General features: G+C 51.5%; 1 protein-coding gene across 2 annotated transcripts in view; it reads left to right on the plus strand.

Annotated features, from left to right (window-relative positions):
• The first annotated feature begins 213 nt into the window (after window positions 1-213).
• Window positions 214-17,621, plus strand: part of RIMS4 (regulating synaptic membrane exocytosis 4) — a 64,298-nt gene continuing 46,890 nt past the window's right edge. The window contains exon 1 of one of the 2 annotated variants that reach the window (XM_043602293.1): window positions 214-430. In XM_043602293.1, the coding sequence (XP_043458228.1) occupies window positions 334-430 (97 nt within the window). In that variant the 5' untranslated portion in view covers window positions 214-333. The remainder of the gene's footprint in view (window positions 431-17,621) is intronic. The other variant, XM_043602294.1, reaches the window with a different exon arrangement.

Genomic DNA, 17,621 nt, shown 5'->3' on the forward strand with positions numbered 1-17,621 from the left:
CCGCCCCACGCGGCCGGCTGGGGGCGCCGCGGGCCAGAGCGCTGCGCCGCCACCTCCGTCGCCGCCGCCGCCGCCGCCGCCACCACCACCACCACCGCCGCCGCCGGGAGCACAGCGCGCCTCGGGCTCCGCGCGCCGCCCGCTCCCGGCCCGCCCGCCGCCCGCCGGCCCCGCCGCGCCCGCCAGCCCCGCCGCGGAGCCCCGGCCTAGCCCCGGGCCGCCGCCACCACGCCGCGCGCCGTACTCCGCGTTAAGAATGGGGCGGCCAAGCTGCCCAAGCCGCCCGCCGCCGCCGCCGCCGCTGCGGCCGAGGCTCCGGGCGCCGGCGCCGGCATGGAGCGCTCGCAGAGCCGCCTCAGCCTGTCCGCCTCCTTCGAGGCGCTCGCCATCTACTTCCCGTGCATGAACTCCTTCGACGACGAGGACGCGGGTAAGCGCGCCGCCCGCCCCCGATCCCCGGGGCGGTGTGTGTGTGGGGGGGGGCGGAGGTGGTCCCGGGAGCCGGGGCCAGAGGCCCCCTGCCCGACCGGGTGCGCCCTAAGAGGGGGCCACTCTCTCCACCCCATTGGCAGTCCCGCTCGGGATACGCCCCCACCCACGAGGCCTCAAGGTCTAGAGCTGCGGTGCCTTCTAGCCTCCAGCCGTCCCCAGGGACCCCGAGCTCCTCTGCATTCACCCCTTTCCCGCAGGTGGGCCCGTGGGGTCGCCCGGACCAGCTCTCTTTACTCACCCGAGCCTGCCGGGTGCCCCCTGTCTTGTCCCTGGATCCGACCTGCCGCCCTCCCTGAGCCTCCCGCCTGTGGTGCCCACTCCTCGAGCCCCGGGGCTTTGGCAGCCTCACCCCTGGGGCTCTGACGCGCCCCCCGCCGTTGGAGGTGGCGCGCAGACCTTACTTCTCCATCTTTGTCTTGCCTGCATCCAGAGGCTCCCTGGCCAAGACCCCCGCCCTGCGCCCAAGGCCTTGAGCGTCCCCATTTGTCTCTCCTCTTCTTCCCCCAGAAGCTGGGGCTCCGGACTCCTGGTTCCTATCAGACTGGGGCGGGCCGCGGGAAGACTGGCCGGGTGCGGCCTTTCCTCCCCGCTCGTCCTGGAAGGAGACGTAGGGCGGCGCCAACTCCTCACCTGCGCACCCTCCGGAGTGTGCCCGGCCCCTGGGTGCTCTTGTCCCTGGAGTAGCCCCTTTGGGTGGGCTGAACCCGGTCACCATCCGGCGGCCCGAACCTCGCTCTCCCGGGCCTGCGCGCAGCCTCAGCCAGAGCCCGAGGGGCGGGGAAATGTAGGGAAACCTGCTCTTTGGGGCCCTGGGATCGGGAAGAGGGAACGTGAGGGCTCCGGATCTGTTTCCGCGGTGAAGTAGCGAATCCACCAACAGGTGGGGCAACTAGAGGGCTTGGGTGAGAGTTCCCCAAAGAGTGCCAGATTGGGAGTCAGCATCAGGTTCCAGTCTTGCTTCTCAGCTTATTAGCTGTGACCTTGGGCAAGTCATGTCACTCCTAGCCTCCATATCCCCATCTGTAAAATGGGATGGCAGTCCCTCAGACACGGGGTGCAGTTAAAAATGTTTTCTGAAAATCTGAGGTAACAGAAGCTGAACATCTGAGAGTGAGTTCAGCGAGAGGACAAAAACGAGAGGGGTGTAGGTGGTGGGGAGTAGCGAAATGGTTTCACGGACACTTTTGAGAACCTGATGAAAATATGAACTGTCTCTTCAAAAAATACACATACGAACCATCCTCAAAATTTTGTCTGCAGTGTTAGGGAGTTTATGGGTCCTGCTTAAGACTCCCTGCCTGCAGAGACCCTTGTCTGGTCACCGAGTTATCTGGTGAGACATGGGATGGAGCCGTGGGTAATGGGTGCTCCTGTCCTCCTGCTGGAGCAAGAGGCAGGTGGAGAAAAGGTTCTCCAGAAGAATTTGTTGGCCAAGTGAATGGTTGGGGGGGGGGGGTGTGTGAGACAGATTCCCCACAGACCTAGAGTTGGGAGTAGGGTAAATACGGTTACTGCAAAACCATTGTACAGAATCACCATTTTATGGAAAAAAATAACCGAGGCTCAGAGGGTTAACTTATCCCTTGATGTAGCTGAGGGAGGTCATTATTCTGGCCAGGTAAGGAGGTATGGAGGGGCTGTGCAACACAGTGGCCTCCACTGGAGGAAATCAGGTTAGCATGAGGGCTGGGAGAGGGATCCCCACCAGCAGAAGTGAGATGATGCTTCCACCTTTCACTTAATGGTCAAGGACTCTCCTGAAGTTCAATAGGCTACCTGGTCTCAAGAGGCAGGTTGGGCAGGAGCATGGGTTTGGAGGTGCAGGGACAGGGACAATGGCAGGAACAGTTAGGTTTTTCTCCTAAGTCGTATCCCATGTCATGGGTCAGACGCCTTGGTTATTATTGCTGGTTGCAGGCAAGTTGTTCCGATTTCACTTAAGTCAGAATAGAGTCCTTGATGTTATAATAGAGATGTTTCTTCAAATTCTTGTCTTGGACTCGGAAGAGACCTAGAAATCATCCTGTCCAACCCCTTTTGGAGCTCAAGTGGATGAGTGTGTGTGTGTGTGTGTGTGTGTGTAACCCAAGGTCATCCAATGAGGGAGGCATAGAGCTGAGACTAAAATCAGGTTTCCAGTTCTCTTTCCAGTAAACTACTAGCCCTCTGTCTGAAAGAGGATTTTTTTTAAAAACTAAATCTCACTGTGTAGAAAATGGTTCCCAGGTGAGGAGGCCCCAGGGAACGGCTGCCAGCCAAGAGTTTGGTTTGGGCATCTTGTGCTCATTGTCTGCTCATCTTAAGGGATGCTTTGAGTTTGGGAGGGGGAGGGAGAAAGTCAAGTTTCATTTCCGGAAGACTAATGAGTGTCTGGTAAAAATCGGAAGTAGGAAACATTGTCTTGGTGCTTAATTTCTCTTGTTCTTCTCAAAGTCATTAATTTTCTCCTAAAAAAAGCCTTTTGGATTTATTCTTTTAGAACAGCACCGTGCTGAACTAATTTCTAAAAGCAGTTTGAATAATCTATCACCTGCTAGACAGAGACTGCTTCAGTAGGAGGGCTATCAGAACTGGCTTCCCTCTGCCTTCCACTGCCCTGATCCCTCCTCCCCTGGCCCATGAATGCGGGCTGTCTGATGGCTTAGAGGTGTGTCCCTGATGGCTTCTGGCTCATCTAGATGCCTCCTCTTTGATGCTGCTTCCAAATCCTATTGAATGCATCGTGTCCATCACCCAGGTTGAGCCAGAGCCATCTTCAGGGTTCACCTGCACCTTCAGCTGGTTTCCTGAGAAACTGTGTGAGGAGAAGTCTATTTCATTAGTCTTAACTGGGACAGAGTACTTTCCTGCATCGGGCTTGGGAGGCTTGGACATTTTGTGAGCATAGGAAGCTGCTCCTTCCTCCCACCCTGTTCTAGCCACCCTAAAGCTCAGGATGCCGGTCATTGAAGATTCCTAGAATTCTTCCCAAGGAGCATCTCTGCCCCAACCTTGCACTCTGAACTCATTTCTTATGCTGCTTTTGTCCCTTTTCCAAAGATGCTGGGGACTTTAGAGAGACATGGACTGGGGGGCATTTTCCTGTACATATCTTCATTGCTCAGCCTCGCTGGCTCTGGGTTTGTAATTGGGGAGTTAGATACATGACCTCAGCTTTTTCATCTGAATGAGGGAGAAAGTAATAGTGTGGACTGCATAGGGTCAACAGTTTTTAAATTATTACCTTTTGATAGGCATCCTCCTACACATTTTAAATATGTTATTTTAATTCTTTTGTCATAGCAACCCTATAAAATTAACATTTAACATCCCCATTTTCAGATAAGAAAACTGAGGCACAGAGAGTATTTGTTCAAGGTCACTCAGCCAAGAAGTGAGGGAGTTAGGATTTGAACTTGAGCAATCTGACTGAAACATCTATGCTTTTGATTATTACATTGTTTTTGCCATGCAAAGGGCTTAGTACGGTATCTGGCACTGGGTAGGCTCACAATACCTGTTAGCTATTATCAAATTATCAAATAAGATTTGTTTCTGAGCATGACTGTAAACTAGCATCTGTGGGATTTTCAAAATGTTAGCTTTAATTTTTGTAAGCTAATTTAATTGCATTGTGAAAGCTATTAAGGCAGAGTTGGGCCCTCTTTCTTGGCAGCGGTTTAAAGATGGGGATTTGGGGGACTTGCTTGTGGAACAAGAGGGTGGGGAGCAGTCCAGCTCCCTGTTTCCCTGTTCTTCCTTAACAGTTAATTTTCTTCACATCTATTGTCTTAGCCTTGCTACAGTGCATTGGGGCACTGCTGGGGAGTAAGGGTATCTCCACTTTACAACAAATACCAAAGGCGGTTGTTAACATCAGGGTCTGGAATTGAGGATGGTGTCCCTTAGTCTGACCAAGTGGTTTCGGCATCCAATTCTCCCTGGCCTGGGAGAAGGGCGGAGAAGCGGGAGCAGCCAGCTCTGATTTGCCCATAGGATGCTTCGATCCAGCACTGGAGAAAGTTGCCATGGCAACACCGGGCCGGCTACCAGTCCCTCGCTTAGCGGTTAGGGCCACATCTCTGGGCTGCAAAGCCCTTCACTGCACCGCCTTCTTCCGCTCAGGCCAAATCTGGTGGGTGGGGCGGCATGGTGGATGGGTCCCACAAACTAGGACCAAAGCCCACTCCCGTTGTTTTTGGAGAGGGGGAAATAGAGGGGTTTGTCTGAGTTTCTTCTCCTGGATTGTGGGGCGGAGATGCCTATATCCTGCCAGACAGATCCCGGCAGGGGGAGTTAGAGCTCTCATTCTTGCCCCCACCCCAGGCACCTGGAAGGACAGCACTGGACCTCCTTCCCCACCCCCAATCTACTCCATTTGGCAGAGGTTTCTTTCCCAGACCAAGTGCTAACTTTTGTCCTTGAAATTTGACCTGAGCTTTCTCTGAGAAACAAAACGTCCTGCTGTCCCACCCCTTCCCGCTGAGTTGGTGGGTGGGAACACAGTGCTTCAGCCTCAGAGCAGGACTAGGACTGAGTGGATAAGGGGGAAAGGTGAGGGAGAGGCCTTAAAATATCCTTCGGGATCAGGTCCACTTGAGGTGTGAGGCTGAGGTTTTGAAGCCTCCATTCCCACCCGTTTTTCTAGGGCAGGCCACTTTCTGTCCCCCTCAGTCCCCTCCCTCAATTTACCACCAAGTGCTGTAATCTTCTGTATGTTTGGGGAGTTGTGCAGAACTCTTACAGATTTGGGTAACTGAGGCCTGGTAAAGAATTGAACCAATTTTTTCCATGGTTCATGTCACAGGGTGGGGTGAGAGTATGGACCCAAACTACTTTATCTGAGTCAAATTATCCTGAAAGAAGCATCTCAGAAGAATCGGGTGCATGGGGATTCACTCCTTCCCCCACTACCCAGATCATTGCCCTGCAGAACTGCCTTGATGCCTTGAGAGCTCTTTCCTTAAATCCCTCTCCCTCAGACACCCCCCTTCCCTGTCCCCAAGCAGCCAGACTCATGGCTCCTGCTTCCTTGAGTTTGCAGTTGCCCGAGGCCTGTCTGGTTCTGTTTGGTGGGAAGCGGGAAGCGGGAAGAAGGGCTCCATCCACCTCGGCTCCCTCTGCAGGTGGCGCTCTGCCTCCCTCCCCACCCGTCCTCCTGGCAGGCTGAGTGAGGGCGGGGCGGAGGTGTGGAGGAGAGCGGGAGTGTGAGAGCGCCTCCGTGTCAGCTGACCTCTCCAGGCTCTGGGCCTTTTACTTTGCCTCCTCTACCGTCTTTTCATTTTGGCTTTGACAACCATCGCTTCAGCGTTTCTTTTAAGAATTGTTGGAGAGGTGCCAGTCTGGGCGATGTGCTCAAAAGGGTGCAAACACGTCCTGTGCTGTAACCTGTGCCCCCCACCCTGTTCCAGGGCTACTTGCAATCTCCCTGTCTTACTGTCACCCCCGTCTTACTGTCAGATCTCCAGTGCGCCCCCCGCCCCCCGCCAGTCACCTGGAGAGACCACATTGCAATCCACTGTCTCCCCTACCAGTTACTCCATGGGGCTAGCATTGGACTCCACTATGGCTCTGGGGCCTCAGGCAGGTCCTTTAACCTTCTTCTGGTTTCCTCTTCTGGAAAAAGGGTTAAATATCCCGTCTAGCATCTCTTAGGGTTATAAAAATAAAATGATTGAAAGTCTTGCTTGGCTGTGCTCCGTGCTTTCCCTGATCTTACCGAATTCTATAGCAACCAGAAGGGTAGCTACTGTTACAGATGTACCCATTTTGCTGATGGGGAAAAGCCAAGCGGCTTAGAGTAGTTTAATGACTTTCTTGGGTTGCACAGTGGTGATTCACAAACTGAGATGTGTTTGACTCCAGAGGCCACCCTCTGCCTCTTGGCATGAAATGAGATTCCAGGTGGGAGAGGGCTGTGTATGCCCTGGGGGCTGTGCTCGTGCTAACAAAACAGCAAGTGACAGAGGCTGGGGTGTGGAGTCTTGTTCAGATTCAGATATGCCCCTCCAGCATCTGCCATTCCACCCCAGTCCACTGGATTGCCTTTCTGGCCATCATTTCCTGGATGATCCCCATCACGGGGCTGTGCCTGGCCTCCTTGAAGAATCCAGTTGCCGGCCCTGGCCCTGGGGGCCGAGCCGTCACCTGCCTCTCCAGACCGATGTAGGCCAGTGCTGGATTATATTTAACGCTGTGCTATTTCTACTTGACAGCTCTAGAGCGCCATCCCCCCTCCCCTTTCTCCTTCCTCCCTCCTCCCTTTCTGATTCACTCGGAAACTGACGTGGCTGATGTCAGTGCCTTATTCTTAGCCCCCGTAATTGTAACTGCATTTAGCAGTGCGCACTTCATTAACAGTTTCTGCGATGGGGGAGTGAGGTGACTGCGTGCCTGGGTAGGGACCTGGTGGGGGTGAGGAGGGGGCAGCTGCTGCAGGACCCCGGCCAGCTGCTGCTTCTGGATGGACCAGCTGGGTGGCTTCTAGGCCTGGCCTCCCAAGACTGGCACTCTTAGAAGGAACCTTGGAGAGCATCTAGTCCTTCCCTCATTAGGCAAGGAAGGAAACTGAGGCTCAGAGAGGCAGAATGGCTTGCCAGAGTCACATGTTCCAGATCCAGGGCTCTGGCCTCTGAGTCCAGGTTTTCTTCTTTGGCATTTACTTATTCAACTAATATTTAACTAGCTGCTCAGTGCCAAACAGTATTCTAAGTGCTGAGGACATATGAGGGAACAAGGCAGACATGGTTTCTGCTCTCATGGAGTTATGTTCTGGGGTGGGGGAAACAGACAATAAACAGGCAGCAATTAAAATATAAGTAATTTCAGATTGTGTTAAGTGAAATGAAAATAAAACTGATGGGATAGAAGATAACAATAAGTAAGGTAGTCAGGGAAGACTCACCGAGGAAGTGACATTTGAGTTGAGGCCTAAATGATGAAGAGCCAGCAGTGGGAATCTGAGAGCGTAGAGTGATCTAGGCAGAGACAACCACTGGTGCAAAGGCCCTGAGGTCAATGTGAGCTTGGGTGTTTATGGAACAAAAAGTGTGGTTTCATAGAATGGATGAGGGGACACAAGGTCAGAGAAGTAAGCTGGGGGCAGATCGCTCAACCTTGCAGACAGTAAAGAGTATCAGGTGGGGAAACCGGGTCCACAGGGGGAAGAGAAAAGGCCCTCCATCTGTGTAAAGTCAGAGAGAGAAGCCAAGAACTCATGCTTCCTGAATCCCTGTCTATTTTATCCCTTAGACATAGGTGGCTGTGCCTTTAAATGCATCGCGTGGCTTCGTTTCACATTGCAGCTGGAGGGCACTGTGGAGTCTGGGCAGGGCTCCTGCTCCGCCCTCCCTTGCATGCCCACCTCCCCTCCTTGAGTCTTACCTGACCCAGCTTCACAGCTCCTCAGGCTGATGTAGTTGTGAAAGACCCCAGGGAGCTTCTGTTTTGCGACAGAGAGAACGTGGCTTTGGAATCCAACAGACCTGAATTTTCATCCTGCTTCTGCCACTTCTAAATTGTGTGACTTTGGGCAAGTGGCTTCAGCTCTCTAGGGCTCCATTTCCTCATCTGTACAATGGGGGAATAGTAAGTTCTTCAAAGGGTTATCATGAGGAATAAGTGGTGTGATGCCCAGGATGCACCTAGTCCAGAATGGGCATGTGGAATGAAGGTTTCCTCGGTTATAGGGATGAATGAGATCGTGTGTTCCATGCTGAGCGCATAGTAGATGCTCTCTTAGGGGTAGCTGCTGCAGTTGTGGCTATTCCTGTCCATTTCAGTGGGTCACAGTCACCTAAGGGGCTTGTTAAAACTCAGATTGCTGGGTGCCACCCCAGCGTGTCTCATTCAGCCTGGAGTAGAAGCTGAGACTCTTCATTTCTACCAAGTTCCCAGATGATGCTGATACCAATGCTGCTAGTCCAGGGACCCTGCCTTGGGAACTACTGGGTTAGAGAAAAAAGCTGGAGAGAAATGAAGGGTTCTTAACATAGGATGTCTCCTGGCTACCTGTGTCTTAGATGCTGGGACATTGGGTACCAAATTCAGTAGCTGGGAATAGTCTTCGGGCGTTCCCGTCTCCAGCACATGGTCTCAGATCAAATGAGCCTCAGATGCTGCCCTGCTTTGTACCGGTTTAACGTGTGGGACCCCATAAATCCTTTTGGAAGTCATCTGTATAAATGATAAATGAGTCAATGTGAATAACACATTGGGCCTTAATATCCTTTTGTGGGATATTGGATTCAGTTCTGGGGATTCTGAGGGGTTCAAGTCTAGTGCCTTTACCAGAGGGAACAGGACACAGTCCCTTTCCTGAATTGGAGAAAGGCAGGGCTATGTCTTAAAACCGGCAGGTTCATTTGAGGACAAGCCTCTGCTGGGAAAAAGTAAATCAAAGGAATCATCGATGTTGAGGGGCAAAATGCTGGGAAATGCTACCAAGGGAATTTACTGAGTCAGTTAATTTAGATGTGTCTAAGAAAAGGGTCTCTGGTAATTTTCTAAGGAAGGTTGAGATTTAGCTCAGGTTGGAGGTAGTGGGGGACAAACCTTATGATGTGATAAGATTGCCACCCATTCCCATAAAACTCGGAGTCTGAAGACCAAGGCATTTACAAATAGTTTCCAGGTGGGACTCGTCTGAAACTGATGGGAAGGAGTCTCCGGGAGAGGGGGCTCAGGGACGGAAAGGAGGACAGGCTTTGGCTTTGAGTCTCTGCCATGTACCGGCTGTGTCTCTTGACTACGATATGTAACTCTTACGTGCAGCCTCATCTTTTGCAAAATGGAGTGAATAACTCCTACCTTGTGAGACTTAGAGGTAATGTACGTACTACCCATAGGGCATCTGGGAGATGGAAGCTACTGCCTGGGTGCAGGATGGGCGGGACGGGGAGGGTGGGGCTTCACACCCGGGGTCTGGACTCGTGGCTCTGCTCTGGTTTGCCAGCGTTTGCTGTGTGCTGAGTGGAGCCCAAGAGGCTGCACGAGGAATCAGGGAAGAGGTCTCCGTTCAGCCGCTGAATTTCAGCATCTTCTACAACCACTTCCCTTTGTCTTTTGGGCCTCAGAATGCCCATCTGCAGAAGGAGGGTCTGTTTAGGCACAACCAGAGTCTTCCAGAAAACAGAGGACACTTGTCCAGATCCTCCCCACCCCCCATCTCCTCCTTTGCATTCCGACCCTGCTCAGCCCCTCTGTGGTCATTTTTATCCCCAGAGTATCCCACCTGGCACCATTTCTCTCTAGCTGGTCCTTGGCTGATTGGTCATTGAATAATTTTGAAAAGATTAAGTGCTATTTGGAGTAGGCAATAAATGCAGATGGTGCGGCATTAAAATTTTTTTTTGTTTATTTTTCAGAGAGAGAGAGAGAGAGAGAGAGAGAGTCAGTGCTGGAGGGGCAGAGAGAGGCAGAAAAAGAATCACAAGCAGGCTCTGAGCTGTCAGCACAGAGCCCGATGTGGGACTCAAACTCACAAACCGCGAGATCTTGACATGAGCTGAAACCGAGTCAGCTGCTTAACTGACTGAGCCACCCAGGCGCCCCTAGATGGTGCAGCATTTTAACGTTTATTTATTTTTGAGACAGAGAGAGACAGAACATGAATGGGGGGAGGGTCAGAGAGAGAGGGAGACACAGAACCTGAAGCAGGATCCAGGCTCTGAGCTGTCAGCACAGAGCCCGACACGGGGCTCGAACTCACGGACCGTGAGATCATGACCTGAGCCGAAGTCGGCCGCTTAACCGACTGAGCCACCCAGGCGCCCCAGTGGTGCAGCATTTTAAAAGCACGCAAAGTATCCAATGAAAACTGTCCTGGATGCCTCCATCTTCTGACTCTCCTGCCCCGTCCCCAGGACAAACACTGTTTCCAGCTCTTTCTGCTGTTACCGATGATATGTTACAGTGAAAAAGCCAGACCTCACCAATGACACCCAAGGAAGCTGGACTCCCACCTCAGCCACCCAGTCCTACTCCTAATACCATTGTGGTCTTTTAGGCTGCCAGCTTCTTCTTTATTTTCCAGTTAGCAGATTCTTATCTTTTTAAAAAAAATTTTTTTTCAACGTTTATTTATTTTTTGGGGGACAGAGAGAGACAGAGCATGAATGGGGGAGGGGCAGAGAGAGAGGGAGACACAGAATCGGAAACAGGCTCCAGGCTCCAAGCCATCAGCCCAGAGCCCGACGCAGGGCTCGAACTCACGGACCGCGAGATCGTGACCTGGCTGAAGTCGGACGCTTAACCGACTGCGCCACCCAGGCGCCCCCTCTTATCTTTTTTTAAATGTTTATTTATTTTTGAGAGAGAGACACACACAGAGCACAAGCTGGGGGGGAGGAGGCGGGCAGAGAGAGAGGGAGACACAGAATCTGAAGCAGGATCCAGGCTCTGAACTGTCTGCACAGAGCCTGAAGTGGGGCTCAAACTCACAAACCGTGAGATCGTGACCTCAGCTGAAGTCAGACGCTTAACCGACTGAGCCACCCAGGCGCCCCATCCAGTTAGCGGATTCTTATTAAGCACTTATGGTGGTGGTTAGCTCTGCATCAGGCACTGTGAAGGTTTGAGAGCAGTCAGACTAGGCAGTGTAGCTTGGTGGGGTTTATGATGCAGACTCTGCAGCCAGATGGCCTGGGTTTGAATACTGGCTTTGCTGCTTATTGGCTGTGTGACCTTGAGCAAGTTACTTAACTTCTCTGAGCCTCAGTTTCCTTAACCATAAAAAGGGATTAATAATAGCTCCTCCCTTCCCTGAAGGTATGATGAGGATCAAATGAGTAAGTATTTGTAAAGTGCTTTGTAGAGAGCCCACACACAGCAAAAGTGTGTCAAGAGTGTAAGCTATTACTATCTTGGAGCCTCCAAGCTGGGAGTCTCTCTGAGGTCATCTGCTCGTCTTCATTGAGGCCCAGAGAAGGATCGCCTGGTTTGGCCAAAGCCTCACAGCAGGTCTGTGGCAAAGCCAGGAATAGAGCTGATGTTTTTGGATTCCTAGCCAGGGCCTTTTCCTCTCCTGTGAGGTGCCCCAAGTGGCCACTGTGGACCCTGTCTGCACCTGAAGCTTTAAGTCCTCACCCTGCATCTCCAACACTCAATGTCCCTGGGAATTGCTGCCTGGAGTTGCCTGGGGAGTGGGTGGGAGGATGTGTCACTAATTGGGGCCTGTAATGGAAATTAATTAGTTCCTCAGCAAATGTCTCAAGAAACATCTTTCATCTGCCTGGGCCCAACATCAAGACTGAACCAGGCGCCTCTGGGCCCCAGGCCAGGACCAACCCATCCCAAGCCATCTGGCCCCCGGAATCTGCCACTTCTGCCCAGCCTCTGTTGGGTGTGTTCAGTTCTGGGAGAGGGACCCCCACACCAGGAAGTTTGGCCCTGTTGGGAATCAAGTGGGTGCCACTAGCTCCGGAGAAATGAGCATGCGAGTGTTCTTAGGCTCCTCCCAGGAGTCTTCAAGTTGAAAAGAATGCAGGGGAGGGAAGAACTCTTCCTTCCTGTTGCTGAGCCTGAGACTTGGGCTCTTGTGCAGGTGATGTGCTGTGCAGTCCTTTCAGGGGAGGCCTATAAGAGGGATGCACGATGGGCAGGAAAAGAGGCAGCTAAAGGTGGGCACTCAGCTGTGGCCTAGCCTCAGCCTGATTTGCGGGAAGCTCTAGGGAGCAGGTGGCATTGCAGAGTTGACCGGCCTCCTGCACTCCCGTATCAGTCGGTCATTGGCTGTGGGCAGTCCCCAAAGTTCAGGACATAACTCTTGGGGCAAGGCAGCTCCCATTAGCTAAGGGCAGTTCAAAGAAGGGGCAGCTGTGAGCCAGGACCTGCAGCTACTCACAGCAGCTATGGGATGGCTGTCCTGCTTGGTGAAGGCGATCTGGCTAGGCTGGATCCCCCCGCTGACCGTCTGGAAACTTCCGGCTGAGCAGTGTCCACCCCTAATTCCGGTCACCCTCTCCACAGCCCCACAAGGTGTGTACGATGATCATGGTAGGTGGGCTGGAACAATCAAGGATCTGGATGGACTCTTGACTTGGCCACAGTCACACAGCTAGCGAAGGGTAGGACAGGGCTTCAAATCCAGGTCTGCCTCCATCACTTACAGTCTTTTCCAACATTCTGTACTGCATTTCATTTTTTTCATGAATGTATTTGTATGTTTCATGCTTCTTAGTGGGCTTCTAAGTACCTCTCTGAAGGGTGTCTGTCTTGATGTTCAAGCCCTTTGGGTTTGACAGAACATTTTTGCCTGTTTGAATTCACCTGATCCTCTTGGAAAATTGACCCTGTTTCCAGAGAGGTGGGCAAAGGCCCCAATAGGCTGCCTGAAGAGAAGGGTTAAGGGATAGCTGATTTGTCATGGAATGAGCCCTAGATTTGAGACCCCATTTCTGCCAGTTTGCCAATTGAATGACCATGGGCTCCTCTTTGAGCCTTGCTTTCCTCTTTAGATGAACAAGTCCATGGCTGTAAGCCACAGGTAACCCTGAAGGTATTCTAATAATACTGCACATAGCAAGGACTTGGCAAGGTTTTGACTGGGGTGGGGGTAGGGAGTTCGAAACCAGAGCTGACCTCTGCAGTGTGTGTGCAGGGAATAGTCTCAAATTAAGGCCTGCAAATGGGCACAGTGACACCCTGCTGTCCAGGTTTGGGTTCCCCCAGAAGCAGTTCCTGAAACAAGGCTTTGAATAAGTATTAGGATGGACCACATGAAATTGCCATTGTTAGGAGTCAAACAGTCGCATAGCAATTGTACACAGTTTGTGTGGTTCACAGAGGTGATCACTGAAAACGTCAGGAGAGGTGTAAGAGAAAGTGAGTTAGGGAACGAAGTGGTATCAGCCCCTGACTGAGGGCAAGCAGGGTTAAATCTTGCTGGGGGCTTCTGGAAGATTGTATAAAGGGACAGACAGTGGTTATTTTAGTCTTTGTGGACCATAAGGTGTCTCTTACCACTGCTGTTACACAGTTGGAGCTCGAAAGCAGCCAGAGAGAATATGTAAATGGATGAGTGAGGCTGTGTTCTAATAAAACTTTATTTACAACAATAAGCAGTGAGCTAATTTAACTCCTGCGTGGTAGGTAGAACAGGCACCCTGGCTAGCCCACCCAGGGGTGAGGGAGCTGGGGTATGTATACAGCAATTCCTGTCAGTCAGTGGTTGAAGGCCGTGGGGGTTGGGCTGGGGAGTATTTGTTGCTGTCCTTTCCTGCCTGCCACAGGTCGTAGCCCTCAAGCTACAAAGTCTAGGTTCTGGCAACAGGAAGTCAGGCCAGTGGTCACTGACGGTAGTAAAGATCCAGGACGGGACCAACAACATCGCTTATGCCAGTTTTGGGGGATGGCTGTGTTTGGAAGAGTGCACTGGAAAGAGAATGGCAGAATGAACAGGAAAACACATTTGGGGGGGGGGGCAGATTATTTTTTAACTTCTTATTTCCAGGCTTTCCAGCCATTTGTTACTTTTAGGCAAAGACTGGCTCCTCCATTCTTGGCAGTCTAGTTTGCGTTTTCTACCTCCATGCCTCTGCTTCAGCAGTTTCCTTTTCTGGGATGCCTTCCCCCTCCTCCTTCAGGGCTCCAATGCCACCGCCTCCAGGAAGTACACTTCTCTTTTCTCACAGGGAGTTGATCACTCCTCCTGGGCAATCACAGCACTTTTCTCTCTCACAGGCGGTTGCAGAATGTGGTTTCTGTCATTTTTCCACTGCCACACCAAGAGCTCCTCCGGATCAAGGACTGTGTGATTCCCTGTCTGTATCCCACCTCAGGGGCATTGATTTGGGAAAGGTGGAGCTGAATCCCAAACCCCTCCCTCCCTCCTATGCTCCCTACCACCTCCGTTTCTCCCTCTTTTCTGCCAGTAGTTGCTGTTGGCAAGGCCCTGTCCTAGGTGCTGATGACCCAAGAAAAACCCAGTCTTAATCTGTCCCTTAAACTCTCATGGAGTTTACTGTCTGGTGGGGGGAGGGGCTAAGCATTAGATTACCCAAAGGAATAACTAATAATTTGTCCACTACTGTGGTAAGTGCCATACGGGACAAGTGGGGGGTGCCGGGAAAGGCTCTGACTTGGAGAACTGACCTGCCCTGGGTGGGGGGGTGCAAGGAAGGGGCCAGCTAAGCTGAGATCTGAGGGATGAGTTGGCCAAGTAGGGGAGGGGGGACCCGAGACAGGATGCCATCCATATGCAGAGAGGACAGACTTGGAAGTCAGCTAAGGGAGTAAGGGGTCGAATCCTTGATTCTCTCAGTCTGTATGGCTGTCTCCCCTTTTCTCCTCTTTGCCACATAAATGGGAGATATTAACTGTAATTGCTACAACATGGCAGAATTATGGGTAGTTTGGTCTTTTTTTTTTTTTTTTTTGTAGTTTCCAAATTTTCTACAATGGATATGTCATGGTGAAAATTGAGAGCTTTAGTCTGGAGACCTATCCCCACTGGTAGTTGTGTGACCTTAACCATGTCATTTAATCACATGGTGCTTCTCCTTCCCTCTCTGTAAAATGGGAAGAATATAGTGATGATTTACTCACAGCGCCCATCACATTCTGACACTTCACCTGCATTCATTTATACAAGCCTTACAACTACCCTGTGAGGTAGATACTATCAATATGCCTGTTTAATTGGTGAGGAAACAGGCACAGAGAGATTAAGTACATTGCCCAAGATCACACAGCTCATCAGAGTCAGAGGCAGGATTCATATCCAGCTGTGTGACTCTAAAATCTGAGCTTAACCACTTGGCTATACTACCTACCTCTCAGGGTAGGAATGAGAATTAATGAGAGGACATCTGTCAAGCCCTTAGCCCTTAGCATAGTGTGTGACACATAGTGCTCTGTAAATATTAGCTCATGTTATTATTAGCAGCTGTGCAAAGGCCCTGTGGTGGGAGGGGCATGTGGTGTTTTGAAAACCCAGGGAAGGGAGCATGTGGTTGGCAAAGTAGCAGGACTAGACCATACTAGATCTTTAAAGTCAAGAATCCTGGACTTACGGACAGTTGAGCCCCAGTTGGGTTTTTCAAGGGAAGCCACAGACTCAAATCTGGGGTTTGCAAGGACTTGTCTGGCTGCAGGTGGGAGCCAAGAGGCCCTGGGATGACTCCTTTTGGTTATAGTGACTTTCCCTAAATGGGTCTGACCATTCCAGCATTGAATCCCCAGACCATGGTGATGATGATCTTCGGGTGTCTCGGCTGGCTGCGTGGGCTAGAGTGCAAGACACAAAAAAGTCAGGAGTGTGTCACCAGGCTGGTCTGGTGATGCTGGGAGGCTGGGAAGTGCCAGTTTGAAGGCAGGAACAAATTACTCTCCTGGAGATGAGGCCGGGCCAATTCCTGCCGTGTTACATTATTAAATTTGTAATCTTCGTTCTAATACTTCCCAGCAGTGAATAAGAACCAAATTTAAAATGCTGGCTTTACATTTCTGGAATGAAGCTCTTTGTCAAGAACTCTTGAAACCCATAATTTCTCTCCAGAGGTGAATGTCTATGTCTTTAAAAAAAAAAAATTAAAATTAAAAAATAAAGGAAAACCACTGTTTCGGGTAATGGTTGCACTTGAAGGGTTGTCTGAAACCCCAGCCCTGACCAGGAATTGGGAATAGGGTCTGTATGTCTCCAGGCCCAAAAAGAGCTCAAAGTAGGACAGGGCCTACAGATACCCGGGGCTGCCCCAGAAATTTAAACCCCTAAATCTGGGCCTTGCCTGAGAAAAAAGGTAACAGAAACCTCATGTTCACCTCACCACCCCCCACCCCAAGTAGCTGACAAATTCATTGATTTTTGAAAGGGTTTGGTACAGCTCGGGCCACAGTCCCCCCAAAGAATGGACCCGTATCAGGCCGTGCAGGTTTTCTCATGACGTGTGGTGAGTGGGGGACCTGGCTGCTGGTGGAACCATGGGCTGTATGGCTACTGCCTCTGTACCTGACCAGCAGGGCCCTGGTTTGGGGCCCGCAGCATTACTAGGCAGCTCTGTGACCCTCCTCACTGGATGGGGAGTCTATGCATGAAGGGGATATGCCCCCCTGGGCCCCTCTTTCTAGGCCATATTCTAGGTGTTTGGGACCCTTGAATTTTCTGTCCAAATGGCCCTGAGTCTCCTTATGGGGTCTGTGCAGACCCCTTCCCTAGGTCCATCCTCCCGAGGGTAGACTCTGCCCATCACTGGTGTCCTGATAAGTGGCTCAAAAGTGGCTGTTTGTGGAAGCGAGAACAGAGCACAGATGTGCAAAGTGGGCCCCTTTATATGTGGGAGTGGGACTGAAGGGAAGAGGCAGGCTTCAGCTGAGGACCCGCTCTCTCCTCGGAATTCCATATTCAGCCATGGAACACTGTGGATTCTAAATTTGAACCTGTGCTGGCCTTCAAGGTCATTATGGAGGTATATTTGTCAGAACAGAAGGATAGAACATATTTTATTCAATAGCCTAATTTATAACTTTTAAATATTTAGAGCAAGTATGAGGGCCTCCATTGTACTCTTGCCCTGGGCCCCACAATTTTAGGGGCCCTTTCTTTGTGTCATTCTCTGAACCAAGAGTGAGAACCGCCCAGGGATGGCCCTTCTCTTCATAGTCCCATTTGCGGTACACATGGCTTACAAGGTACCTTTGTGCATATTAGAGAAAGGCACTCTCACCCCCACCCTGGGTGATCGAATAAAGAAATGGTGGGCGCCTGGGTGGCTCAGTCGGTTAAGCGTCCAACTCTTGGTTTCAGCTCAGGTCATGATCTCATGGTTTGTGAGTTCAAGCCCCACATCAGGCTCTGCGCTGACAGCACAGAGCCTGCCTGGAATTCTCCCTCTCCCTCTCTCTCTGCGCACCGCCCCCCCCCCCCCCCGCTTCCCCGCCACCCAAATAAATAAATACACTTAAAAAAATAAAGGGAATGGTATGTCCTGTGGAAGGATGAATTAGAAAAAGGCCCCTCCTTCTCCAGTGCCAGCTGGGTGTCCTGCTTGGCAAGGGAAAATGGGCTGTATTTCTCTCCTGGACCCAGCCTCAGTTGGGCATTTTTGTGCAGGTAGATGCTTGTCCAGTAGTCTGCAGGGCCCCACGAACCTGAACCAGAGAGGAGCCATGGGCAAGACCAGAGGGAAAGTGCTGACACTGTGGGATCCCAAAAT

This window comes from Prionailurus bengalensis, chromosome A3 (assembly GCF_016509475.1).
Source record: "Prionailurus bengalensis isolate Pbe53 chromosome A3, Fcat_Pben_1.1_paternal_pri, whole genome shotgun sequence".
NCBI lineage: Eukaryota > Metazoa > Chordata > Mammalia > Carnivora > Felidae > Prionailurus > Prionailurus bengalensis.